General features: G+C 42.1%; 1 protein-coding gene across 1 annotated transcript in view; it reads left to right on the forward strand.

The window, feature by feature from the left end:
• PLXNB2 (plexin B2) overlaps positions 1-13,835 on the forward strand; it is a 265,036-nt gene that overhangs the window by 131,165 nt on the left and 120,036 nt on the right. Inside the window, exon 4 of the mRNA XM_050891898.1 lies at positions 11,793-11,861. Within this exon, the coding sequence (XP_050747855.1) occupies positions 11,860-11,861 (2 nt within the window). The 5' untranslated portion in view covers positions 11,793-11,859. The remainder of the gene's footprint in view (positions 1-11,792; positions 11,862-13,835) is intronic.

Here is a 13,835-nt window from a genome sequence, read left to right on the forward strand (position 1 = left end):
CCGCTCCAACCCAAATAATTGAGTTAGCATGTGTTAATTTATAACATTCCTTAAGTTTTTAGTTATGCAGCAATGAATGATTTACACTGTTCTTCCGTTGACATCATCTTATGTCACTGGAGCACTGTTTAACAAGAGGTATGTAGTTCTGGTAATCCCCAAGAAATCTGTGCATTGTTTACCAAAAATGACTGTTTTTGAAAGAAGAAATGTGCTTTGCCAAGGGACCTGGAGCATGTCAGACTAGAAAAATGCTTCTTTCGGTGGCTGAGACGAAAAAGTGCGTGCGTGGATATAAAAGCATGTGCCTTCATGGTAAGCACATGGAGGTGGTTGGCCAAGCCGTGGTGTTTTGCTTCCAGAAGCGGGAGGGCAGTCAGGCCAGCTGCTTTCATGAATCTTACTTGCAGGTCTGAAGACAGAGGTTTCAAGAGAAGCACCTTGCTTCTTACAGCTGACAACAGATCTTGCTGCTTACCTACAGCAAACAAGCCTAAAAGGCAGCTCTGCTTTTCTTTTCTTTCCTCTGTTGTTTCATCCAGATGGACAAAATTGTGGGGTTTAGTTTGTTCTGAACCTAATATTGCAGGGGTTTTTTTTGCCCTGCAAACTTTCCACTTAAGCAGTTTAGTGATTATAAATGTGTAATGATCTCCGTTAGCTCTGCGATCCACTTGTATTAATGACTTCTTTTGTGCTACTTGGCGCATGAGGTGAAACAAATGAAGAGCTGTATTAATTATTCATCAGCTGATGAATTTCTTTCGCTGTAACTGTTTTGGGTTTGTAGATCTCTTTGCATAAACTAATTGATTTTAATCATAATATTCCAAGTGGTTTTAATTAATAATTTAAATATAATTGTTTTGGGAAGTTCTTTAGCCTTATTCTGGGCAGCTGGCACTTGAAAACAGAATTTGGCAATGATTTAACTTCAAAAATATGGAGTTAGTTTTCTGCAGCTGTTACCAAATGAAATTAGTAACTCAAAGGTGTGGGATTTTCTTTGGATAAAAGATCAGTCAAGTCCAAATCCAATTGTGTTCTAATCTAAAACTAAACACAAAAAAAAATGCGGATTAGGGACAAGGAGTTTCCTAAGCCTTTCACACCTCGGCGTGGCTGAGGAGGGGAGGGAAGGAGGAGGGAGAAGTTAGTGCCAAAGCAATCACATCTTTTATCTGAAGAACTATTTTCAGCAAGGTATGCTGATTTTATTTTCCATCCTCCCACGCTTTGGATAGGAGTTTTGGGAAAACTTTATTCTTCCTTTGCTGGGTATGGATCTAATAGAGGTTTCAATACCAGCGGACTACGAACCTTTCAGGCAGACTAGTGGTTTGACTCACCACAGAAGAAATTAAGGTATGTCGGTTCAAATAGGAAGCTGATTTACTGTGAATTGTCAGAAAAATGTCTCTGCTTCCTACGCTAGTGTTGCAGACTTTCACCGCTGTGTGTGGAGGGAAGTATTGCTTGTCAAATAGTTTTCCCATGGATGAGAGAGGTTTTTAACACTGCAGCATTACAAACAAGTGGGCTTGCAGTGGCAGAGCTTTATAACCCAGGGAGCAGGGCGTGGGATGGAAACAGGGCAAGAGCAAATGCTCCTCCAGACAGAGCAGCAATCCCCTCCGCAGAGGTCCTGCACTGGCTCGCACAGGTCACTGGCAGCACAGGCAGCTGCGAACACCGGCTGCAGGGAGCTGGTGGCTCTCTGTCCATCACCTGCCCCACACCTCCATCCTTTAAAACCCCAGCCGCCCTCCCAGCGAGCGGGGTCTGTCCCATCGGCAGCGACATGGCATGCTGCGGCAAGGATCAGGACGAGGCCGAGGCCTCCCAGTGTCACCGCCGCCCTGCCCGGCCTGCGCCGTGGCGGCCGTCTGGCCGCCCCCAGAGAGGGCACGGGCCGCTTCCCAGCCTTTCGTGGAGCCAGTTTCGGCGTCTTTAATTACATCTGCGGTTTGAATCGCTTTGCTTGGCCATTAAAATCCATTTCACAAAGAGTAGTATTGAAACGAGCAAGGAATATTTGTGGCGGCTGTGGATTTCCTCCAGGCCTACAGGAAGAGTAAATTAGTTACTGAAAACTTGACAGTTTATCCCGAGTGCTTAACTCTTTCCTCTCTGGAAGCTGCCTTTTCAGAGGCAAATGACTTTAAAGGGAAATAATATGCTCAATGCTTTTTTACCACCACCACCCCCTTTACGGTAGGGCTGTAATTGCAAAACCAGGCGGGAGTGATTTGTTTGAAGAGGAAGTGTGGGAACTTCCTTTATAAATATTGCCTTTCCCTTCGTGTGGATCCCAACACGGTTTCCTCTGCTGGCAGAAAAAAAAGTGCTTGAACTGAACAGCAAGCACTTTTTCCCGTAGCTCATGCCCCGTGTAAACATGAAAGAAAGAGGTTTCATGAAAAAAAAACCAAAAGAGCGGGTTGTTAGCCAGGGAAGGACTGAAGTTGGTTGGACCATTGGATCAGCTAGGGTTTTGCCCAGCCGTTCCCTGTTGATGCCAGTGGCTGCGAATGCGGACGTCCTCTGCTCAGGAGCGCCGGGCAAGTTAAGGTCCCGTGGACGGGGGGTAAAATCAGTGTTTGCAGAGCCTGAGATTACAGAACCCGCTGTGACTTGCTCTGCAAGATAGGGCAGTATCAGCCTGAGCTCAGCTCCTATCACAGTTTGGAATGGTTTCTTTTTTTAAAAAAAACCCAACATATGTATCTTTCCTAGTGAAGTAGAAACAATAAGCCTGCACCCTTCCTCCAGCCTAGAAATACTTTTGAATTATTTGCAGAAGAGGGGTTTGCCCACCAGAAGAGTAGCTACACCCAGGGAAGTATCTGTGCTCAGCAGCAGCAGGTAGGTTAAGCCCACAGAGCAGGGAGCAAGTTTTAACCTGGCAGGCAAAGCTCTGCTGGACTGTTGTGCTTTTTTGGGTTTGGTTTGTTTGGTTGGTTTTTTTTAAAAGGATGCAGTATCAGAGTGTATGGGCTCCTTGGGTGTGCAGGCAGCCAGCTGGCCTGGCTTGCTAACATAAATCAGTGCAGATGATGGGAATCAAGGCAGGGGGTCCAGTTCCCAGCTCTGAAGGTTTCCAGATTAGGAAGACAGCTCACAGAGGGAGCAAGGAGGGGTGGGGGGGAATCAGGCTGATTCCCTGAGAGGCACTGAAGACGAGAAGAGCCCTTCTGCCTGATTTGAAGGAGGGCAGTGTTCTTATATTGCTGATAATTAGGCAGAGTTGCCTTGTTCCTTGGTTTTGATGGACAAATGAGACATCTCTGGTATTTAAACTTTGATTGCTGTGATGCTTTCTAATCTGGCCAGCAAGAGGCACAGCCAGGCCACTCTTGTATTAATGAGAAGGTTCTGATTTTTACACATTTCTCAGTGGGGAAGATGACATTTCACTCAAGCTTCGAACCGGGCTTTGCAGTGTTTCCTTTTTGCACTTTCAGAAACAAACAAAAGAAATAAAATTTGCATTGGATGGGCTGTCCTGGGAAAAATCAGTCTCAATCAATGGAGACACCCAAGATTTCACCGATCCTTCCGTCTGGGCTCTGGCAAGGCTTGCCTGGCTCACCATGCCAGGAGTCCTCACAGCATCTTATGTTCTGCTCCAGAGGAATTGGCGTCTCAGTGAGGGATGAAAAAGGAGTGGAAAGTGAACCTTGGGTGATTTTTACTTTTTAATAAAAACTAAAAATAAAGCTCTCGGCTCTCCACTCCAATTTGCTATCTCTAACTGTTCCTCCTGCACTTTCTTCTCTGTTCAATATCTTGCAAATGCATTTAAAGCTCTACAGTGTTCAGGATAAGCTCTCCATCCTTTTATGCTTTTCCTCTTGTTTTCCACGCCATCCTTTGCTGCTATCTCCTTATGTCACTAACTCTCATCCCTGCCGCATTCCCCATTTAATGATCTTTTTCCTTTTTACCTTCCTACACTTAGCATTTTTTCCTCTCCTTTTTCGCACTCCCACTGTCATGCCTGCTCCTTTTTCCAATAAGGCAGGCTGCATTTTGTAATTTAGGGAGTAAACCTTCAAATTCTTGTGCGAGTACTCCCGCTGACTACGTGATGAAGAGACTGCAGGACTGGGCCGGAGCTTGGCAGATGTATGGGGAAAGGTAGTGAAGCCAATTTTAAAGCAGTCTTAATTACCTTGGTGGTTTGGATCGCTTTGGTTGACTATTAAAATGCATATTTCTAAGGCAAGGTGTGCACCAATGGCATTGTATAAATAATAAAGAATTTCAAGAGCTTGATATAAAAGACTTTATAGAGGTAATATATTACTTCTAGTCGAGAGAAATGGAGGACACTTTAAAATCAGCTTTACTGGCACCGTGTGTTTAAAAAAACCTTTTTGTTTTTGTTTAACCTCCTGTGCAAGCCTGGGCATGTTTGAGGCTCCCAGGATCCAGTTTCATGTAGTATCCTATTTCAAATTCAGGCTGGAGCAGATTGATTGAAAATCAGTGCTCTCAGAAATAAAACTGCCTGTGGAATGCCTTCAACGACATGAAGGTGAAAGGGGGAATGTAATATAGTAGATACTGATTTTCTTTTTTGAGGTGGGAGGCTCTGAGACAGTGTCCTTGGATGTCGCACAATTTACCTTGATTGAACAGTAATGGTCGTAGGACAATTTTCGTGAATTTTTGTGTTCTTCAGTTGGTAGTTAACAGCTGTGTTTTGTGAAGGTGGGGTGGTCGGTGTTGCTGGCGTTGTTTTAAGCCAAAGCAGCAGCTGTAGAATATTTTATGGCGAGCACAGAGCTACTTGTAAGTCTGCACATCACCAGAATAATATGAGATTCCTAATAATTCTTGTCAGCGAAATACTTATTGGTATTTTGAAATTATTGAAGACTGCTGGTGAATGCAAATTAGTCTAACTGATCTGTGTTTATACTGGTTTTTACAGTCAGCACAAACATAGATGGCAGTCTGCTTCATTTTCCAATATACCTCTCTCTATGCCTCTTCTCTTCCCTGGCCCTCAGAAGCCAAAGAAAAAAAAAAGAGGATTATCTGAGAATTGATAACAGAGGGAGACAGCAATATCATTTTAGGACTTTGAAGGAATAGGAAAGTGAAGGGAAAACTGAACTTGTGAGCTTTGGGTGATTTTGAATTTTGAGTAATGTAAAATTTGGCTGTGCCAGTATTATGTTGAATTCCTGGAAAACTAAGAGTAAACTTTGTTCTGCTGTGTAGTGGTGGTCTCTCTCCTGTCACCTGCGCTAGGTAATGCTCATGATGTGGGGAGCATCTTGCATTGCTGGGAGACCATTGGGTTGCACAAATAGGCCCCTTGCATGGAGGCAGTATGTCACGGCGGCTGGCCTTGGCCCTGTTTGCTGTCAGAGCAAGGGGGGAGGCTTCAGAGAAAAATTCGGTGTCCTCACATGCTGAAAAAGCGCTGTGTAAAGCCATCCAAGAGAGTAACAGTAAGCACAAAGACTGAATTTATTTTACACTCTGCCCCTTGGACAATAAAGGCTTGTCTGTTTGGGACCTTGAGCATGGTGTGCTCTTCAAAGGTAGATACATATAAATGTATTTTGACTGAGCAAGGCTAGTTAAATACACGGGCTCATCAAAGTGGAAATGTGAGTGGTTTCTGCCTTTGCATAAGAGCGTGTTGGTTGCTCCTGTAGCCTTTTCCTATGTGAACGCATTAACACACACATGCACATTCAGGACAGCAATTCTGGCCTTGTGGAAACTCTCACTTCAGTGACCGTAGGATTTCACCTTTGGTCTCCAAAGTAGCATGTGTTTTGTAAACTACTTGATGATTAACCTTCAGCTAGAATATAAGTGGCAAGTGTTTACTTAATAGTCAGAGGTTGGGTTCCTGCTTTCAGGCAGCCTTTATTACTTGGGAAGCTGTGTGAGTTAGAAATGAAAGATCTGCCTCGGCAACTTTTTGAGAAGTCCACTCTGGTATCCTGACAGATGTGGAGAAAGCAAAGTGCTTGATGAAAAGGCTAATAAGACGGCTATTGAAAGTCTGCATGTGGTCATCTTAAGGACTGAAAAGACCCTGCTAAGCTACTAAAGAGAGATTCTTTACTGTCTCTCTATGTTTATGCAGAGTATATCAGAGTAAAGACATCGATGAGTTTTTCACTGACTTCTGAATCTTTTTTAGCCAGAGGGCACAAAATTAAGAAGTAGTTATTCCATTAGAGGATATTCACTTTAACAAATGAGACTCCTAACATAAGCAACTGGGATGCCTCTCTAGCCAACAGTAAGAGGAAGAAACCCAGTTTCAATTGCCTTCTGGAAGAGCCTACCTTCTTCCTTTGGCTGTACTGCATACAGAGAAACTACCAGGTTTGATGAGACACCTACACCGGCATGTGTAAATCTCCTGTACTGTGATATAAGTTACTTCTCACAGGATTAATTTTTAAACAGTTTGCCAAATGGCATTTGAAAAGTCATGGCATAGACTGTACTGTTTATGATTTTAAATTTAGCACCCTAACTCCCTGGAACTCAAGTTGGAGATAAAAAATAAATATATGGAGATATCTCTAATGTGTATTGGTTCACCTAACACATAGAAAAACTCTGATCTTCTCTGACTTGCCTATGGTTTTGAGCTTGTTGCATAGACTAGCCAGGTGTGCAGGTATGCTTAAACTAAAGACAAGCTGGAGTTCATTTTTTACATCTGATTTGTAAAGTTTCATTTTCATGATGAAAACAATATACAACCATTACTGTGCTAATAGTCTGCCTCTCCCATTTGCTATTTTAGCATTGAGAGGTAATGAATATAGTCAAAATTACTGTGTAGCATGGCTTTTCTGGTATGAGTTTAGGACAATGGTGTTAATTTGCAACCAAAAAACCCATGAGTTACACTGGCCATCCCAAGTGTGTGCCAGTCCAATTCTTTGTATTACAGCTCACTGTCAGGCATTATGTTTATGCCTCATGGTTGAGGATCTAAAATAGCTTTTTCTGCAAAGGCTTAAAACTTGCAGATATGATTTCTTGGTATCCTTACCCTTGTAAAGTTACCAAGCTAAATATGGTGTTGGAAAATGAAGTGAGGTTTAAGACTTTCTCAAATAGCTTTTGAGAAATTGGGGTTGCTTCTCTGTTGCTGAGTGGTCAGGCAGCTTGACAAGTATGGATCAGCATTCGGTGCTGGCTCAGCACCTTGCTGGTCAGAGAGGAGCCCTATTGCCTTATATGAGTGACAAGGCAGGGAACAATTTTGTCCAATATCAGTTGCAAGGTTTGATAAATGACGATCTGAAGAGGCTGGAAAAAGTGCTACTCACCACTCCTCCACTGATGCTTACTTCGATTCTTGCTCTAATAGGCGAGATGCTGGATCTCAACCTGTTGGCAGTTCACAGGGTAGCGTTCTTGCTGTTTGATCTTTGCGGTGAAATACTGTTGAAAGAGCAGGTAGGATTTCTAGACTGGTCAGAAGGGACAGCAGAGAAAGAAGTACTTTGTGGTTAGTGTGTTTAATTCTGTAGTTAAGAAATCTCTCTGGAAAAGTCTATAAAGAGATAAGGTATTTAGTCTCTTTAGACTAAAGTGAAGGATATTCAGAAAGGGTAATGGAGACAAATTACTGGGTTTCAGTTTTGGGTTATGCTGGTCTTCGTTCTTATAGTGTATCTGTAAAACTCAGATTTTGGTCTGAGACTTTTAAATGTTAAGAACAGAAAACTCCAGCATGTGTGGTTTTTCCTTTTTTTTTTTTTTATATTTTTTTTTCTTTTTGCCCCGCAAACTACAGGAAGAGGAAAATGAAAGGGCTGAGTGAAAGCGCTTGTTCTTTTGAGGTATATCTGGCAATATTAAATACTTCCATTATTATTTTAATATTAATTTTTGCACAGGGTTGGTCAAGGTGTTTTCATAGTGCATAAAATTGAGATCAAAAGGATGTGGGATTGACTGGAAACCAAAGCAAAAAAAAAGAGTCTAAGCAGTATCAGATTTAAGTGTATTGAAGGTAGAGCTATATTGAGCAGCTTGAAGACAACGAGGATACTAAGCCCGTGGTAGCCAAGCGGAGGAGACAGAAAGGAAGTCAGTAATAAAACTCTGGAGTTCACGTGCTAGAAGTGGAGTGAGTGTCTCTGAGGTCAAGGAGGTGGACAGGGCAGAATGGAGATGACCAAAAGCAACATAAGCTGGAGAGCTGAAGGTGAGGGAAGATACAGCATTGGCCAGATATTGGAGTGTGGTAGTGTGATACAGAGTTAATTAGAGATGTAAATACACTGCAGTGTTTAGAGTCTTAAGCTGACATTTGATAGCACCCTAAAGTTTTTAATAGTAAATTCTGTATCCTGTTTCCATATGGACATGGTCTCAGTGTTGTAACGTAGCCTTCCCGGCACTGAAATGTGAAGATCCGTTTTCAAAATTAAGCTCAAAAAAGCAGTATGTAGTGTTATCCTACGTGCTCCGTCTTATCGAGTGCACCGTGCTTGTTAGCTCAACAGCCAGATAAAAGTTCCATGGGCGTATAAAAGCCTATATGAAAAATATCTGCTCCATGTGTTACATATAGCTGAAGGCTCGGGGGAATAAGGTCTGTGTCTGGGAACCGGATAGTACAACTTTCTATCCCTGACCCAGTGCCTGCCCTTTCTAACAAACAAACAAAAGCCTCCCTCAAAGAAATGTGGTTTATGATCTGTTTTCAGCTCTAGAAGCAAAAAAAAAAAAAAAAAAAAAAAAAAAAGGCACTCAGTGTGTTCTTACTCGTACTTATGGCAGCGTCGGCTTTAGGTGCCGCAGGATGAGTGCCGCACTTTGTTCCTTGCAGCTTTCGGAAGCCACAATCCCCCCGGCAGCCGCAGCGCCAGGGCAGTGCATTATCCGCTTGCAAAATTTTGCACTTGGACACAAGCGATCAGCCTGGGTTTATAACCTTTTTGAAATGGTGGTATGTGAGACGTTCACCCTAAATACAGAGTTGCAGCTGCCTGATGGGGGAGAGGGCGCTTGCAGGGTGGGGAGGTTGTTTATGGTTGTCCTGTCTCTGCTGGGTTATTGACCTGTCCTGATGGTCTTAACTGCATGACACGTCCATGGTGGTCTTCGTCCTTTTGTCCTAAAGGCGTATTTTGATTTGAAAGGCAGAAATTGTGTCATATGAAAGGTGGGAGCAGTTAAGTGCGTTCAGATTGGGGTGCGACAGGATAAGAGCTAAATGTAGTCTAATGGCAATAACCTCCCTGCTGTCCTCTGCGGGTTACGGAGGGGAGAGGGAGTCTTATCTGAAAAGCAGCTCAGGGAAGGTTGATTCCTCCTCCAGAAGGTGATCCATGGCAGGACTCTCTCTGTCAAGCCAGTGGAGAGAGAAGAAACAAGAAGATCAACCTTGTTAGACTGAAGTTAGCTTGTGTGAGCATCCCCCTATCCACTTGCTCTGTTTGTGCTCATGGTTTCTGTCAGCTTTAAAGAACAACTCCCCTATGTCACCTAAGTACTTTCAACTTCAGGTCAGTCTGTAGGAGCTTCCAGCTGTCAGAGGGCCTGTGATAGCAATGTGTATGTTAGTTCCTTAGTTCAAGCAGTCCATTTTGACTGGCCAGCTGGCCAAACCCACACCACGAAAGACCAGTTCCTCATGGTGTTCCAGTGTAAGATACTGGAAAAGAGCTGTTGTGCTATAAGCAGGAGGTAAAAGGAAAAAACAAAACCAAACAAAACCAGGAAGCCTTGGGGCAGATGGTACCACCTGTGTCCATCTAAACCTAGCCAAAGCAGTGTGCCATTTGAGTGGAGAAACCTGGAAAATCTGATGACTCAGCCTGAATAAACAGGGAGACAGTGAGTGAGATTTCTGGCTCGTGTCCTAAGCCTCTTGCAAAAAAGGCTTCCTATTCTCTAACACAGATAATTGAGTACCGTTTGGTAGCATCATTCTCTGGCACAGCTGATTGCCAACTACAGACTAAAATGCCTGGTGTACCCATGTGAGAACTGACACATAAGTAGTCCAATGACTCTCTGCCAGTTCCTGGGTTATGGTTGAACCCGTTTTCCCAATAAATAAATTTCTGATGTTATTAGCAGGGGACATACCTTTATTATTGGGGGTATAACTGGCTGGACACAACAGTCAGGGCTGACAGCATTTGATTCCTTTTCCAGTCTCAGCCAAATACTAATTTCCATGCACTTGAGTTGTTGCATCTGCAAAGTTGAAGTGTGAACCAACTGTGCAAGATGTGCCTAAATCACCATTCAGCTATGCTTGCAAAAATGATCTAGAGGAGACAGGCAACATGGACGTATAAAGGGAATTCCTCAGCGGGATAAAGTCTTGTTTCCTTGCTGACTACCTCCACCTCCTTCCTTCTTGGCTGTTGTTGACAGTATCATGATCTTTCACATCCCTTTGCACTTCCTTTTACTTCTGTATTTCCTTTTCCTTTATATGCTTAAGTTGCACCAGATCTGTTTTTTCCTTTGTCGGTATAACATAGAAAGAAATCTGCCCTTTCCCTTGGTCCTAAAGTCTAAATTGTCTGTCTGTCTCTTGGGTTGGCTGCTTTACTTACAATCCCCTCCTATGACTTCCCTCAGTCCCAATCCAAGCCTACACTCTCCAGTTAGGCCGTATCATGCAGCTGTCGTCTAAATATCTCACCCAGCTCCTCTCCCATGTCCCTCATCTCATGATTTTGCTGAGTATCCACGTTCATCCTCCACCCAGTGAGGGTGCAGTTTCCCTCAAACAGCTTTTCCCTGGGAAAGATTAATGTACGTAGTCTTAAAGAACGTGTTACCACAGCAACAAGATATGGGGAATGCAAACAAGAAATTAAATCCCATTGAACATTAACAAAATAAACTTGGTTCAGTACTGGGCAGCCTCAAGGAACATGAAAGGAAAATAAAAGCCCTGCTGATGTTTGTGTCTTACCTCCCTGGGAGCCTGTGTTACACAAGTCTCAAAGTGAGGTTCAGCTGAGATGAGATGGCTTTGGAGAAGAGGTGGTGGATTTTGCCAGGTGTTTGGGTCTCTCTCCCCTGGGAACTGCCATGCAGTGATCTTTTAGTGCGTGCGTCGGCATTCGCTGCAAACTGTTTGAGTGGGCATCGCATGCTTTGCTAAAAAGTAACTGAGAAATAACTGTGTGTAAGAAATAGGTTGGGGCATTCAGCACTCACTACGTCTAATGACTGGGATATTTTTTTGAGGACAGTTGTCATCTTCACATTCGTGTTGAACAATCTACATGAACCTTTTTTTATCACTTCTTGGCATATACATTGATGTTAAAGAGTATCACATGGTATTTTATCCTTCCCTAGAGGGACAGACACTGTTTCTCTTCCATTCTTAAATGTTTGATCGCGGGAGGTGCTGAGTACTGCCATTGATAAGAGTGTGTTCAAGCTCTAGCTAGAGGAGTGCCAAATCATACAATACCCCATCTGTAATGCCAGGCATTCTTTCTGGTAATGTATCAGTTGAGCTCTCAGTTCTTCAGTAATTAGTTGCACATCTGTGAGCAGCTGTCCATCTGATTTATTATCTGAGCAGCTATTGAAATACAGAACATTGCCCCATTTAGCCTCAGGACTGAAAGTTATGGTGTGCTAAAGTTGTGTTTAAAATGTAATAAAATTGACTATATATAAACGAATTACAAGTTTATGGGACACTATAGAGGATCTTAAATCAATATTTTAAAGTTCATAAATTTAAGGTGATTGAGCATAGCTTAATGCATATGAATATATTTTTAATTGCTGCTTCTTTTATTTAGTAAGAAGAATAAACACTGTCCTGGAGAATAACTTGATTGTAGTGAAGAAGACTTAGTGGAAAAGTGAATGTAAGTATTTCACAGCACGTGTCAATTATTTATGTTTGCAAACCACTGACATTGGTGATATTATAAATCATGCTAAATTGGCAGCCTAATTTACCAAAAAGACCACTTTTAGTATTGCAACAATGCTGGATCTGACCATTGTGCATATGTGTGTGAGGTATAAAATGTCTATTACGTGGTTTTCAGTATGGGTCTGTAGGCTATACGTACCCAAATGCTTTTAACGGGGCCACGTGCTATTAGTTATTTGCATGCTTATGAACTGTTCGCAGGAAAAATGTCAACATGAAGTTGTCAGTAAAGTGTCATGAAGTGTCACTAAAAGGAAAAAAAAACCACTACCCCTGTATAAATACCCCGGGGGGTCCTTAAATTCTGTAATGCGGACATATTTTCCATTTCCAGAGGAATTTAGTCTAACTTGGAATAATGCAGCCAGTATATAGTATTTTTCTGTATACTTGCCCCAAAGATGTGAGTTTATAGTAGAAGAAGATTGCACTGTGGATTGGCAATTCAATTTAGAGTGAAATACAGCGGCTGCAAGTTCCAGGCTAAGTGCATCATTGCTCACTTGAGGTCACTTTTTCAAACCTGGAGTCAATAGTTCTCTAACAATAAGAGCTTTGGTTCATTTTCTAGACCCTTTTGAAACTGTTGCTTTGCTGGTGAATACCCCATTAGTTTTCTTAAAGTAATTGCTTTCCCTAGCTGTATTTCATAATAATGTGAACTCCCTAACTGTGTGCATGCACATGTGTGTATGTACATATATATTTGTGTGTGAAGCAAAGCCATATCTCTGCAAGTCATACCCCAGGAGGCTTTGAGTGGCTCTGGTGTGCAGGGTAGTGATACTCATGAACTTCTAGCTGCCACGGAGTCGTTCCAGTATTTTTTCATATTACACTTTTCCCACGATCTCACCTTCCATTTCCCAGAGCCTGCCTGATGAGTTTGGAAGCAGTCAACTAAGCCTTTCCAAGCACTGGATAAAGTACAGAATTCATGACTTAGATGTCAAATAGGACAGCGATCCTGTCTTAAATGCCTAACAAGCTGGGACAGTTTTAATTTTAGCCTTTGGGCTTTTATAAACTTGTCTTCTAAAATTACTAACTGACCAATAGTACTGAAACAGTGAGATAGTGCAGGAACATTGCAAAATGCTGTCTGGTTTATATGGAGTTGTCTGCTGATACGGGGTTGCTTGAAATGAAGATCCTCAGATTTGACAACATTGTTCCTAAGCTAAAGATTTACAGACTAGGCTGTGCACTGACTAGTCTACATTACTGGTGTCTGGCCCAGTTTGAAACCTATATAGGCTCATAAGATATAAAATCAAATCCTTAAAACCTTCCAGTGTATATTGAACAAAACAAAACAAAGTTTGAAGTTGTTTACTGGGACCAGTCACTTTAATTGCTTCAGGGTCCTAAAAGTACATCTCAAGTGACTTTGTTCAGGCTAGTGGCACTTCTTGAACAATTCCACATGTATGTGACGAGTTTGTCCATGTAGAAGTTTTTCTTGAGTTACTTTCACATTATTCTCACCAACTCGAACTTTAACTGTTTCTCCTGGGAAACTTGGGAAGAGGTACTGTTATCTTCAGTTTTTTGTTTTTGTGAAATAAGCAGAATATTTGGGGTTTGTTTGTAGTTTTTTAAGTGCCTGTTTAGCAGGAGAGCACCATTTGAGTATGGGTTGAACTGTAAAAGATATCTGCCCAGTTAAAATGTCATTTCATATATGTATGTATGTGAAAACAAATAAAAGACATGAAGTAGAGCTGTATTTCAGGAAGTTGAGTCGTAGACTATTGACAACGTGATTATTAGCTGGTCATGAAACTGGCAGAGGAATAAACATATCCTTGTGGAAGGATGGATACTAGCACTTTGTCCTTGATGTAAAAATAAATATTATCTCCAATAGATGTTATTTTTCTGATATTTTAATTTTGTGCAT

The sequence above is a fragment of the Gymnogyps californianus genome, chromosome 1 (assembly GCF_018139145.2).
Source record: "Gymnogyps californianus isolate 813 chromosome 1, ASM1813914v2, whole genome shotgun sequence".
Classification (NCBI taxonomy): domain Eukaryota; kingdom Metazoa; phylum Chordata; class Aves; order Accipitriformes; family Cathartidae; genus Gymnogyps; species Gymnogyps californianus.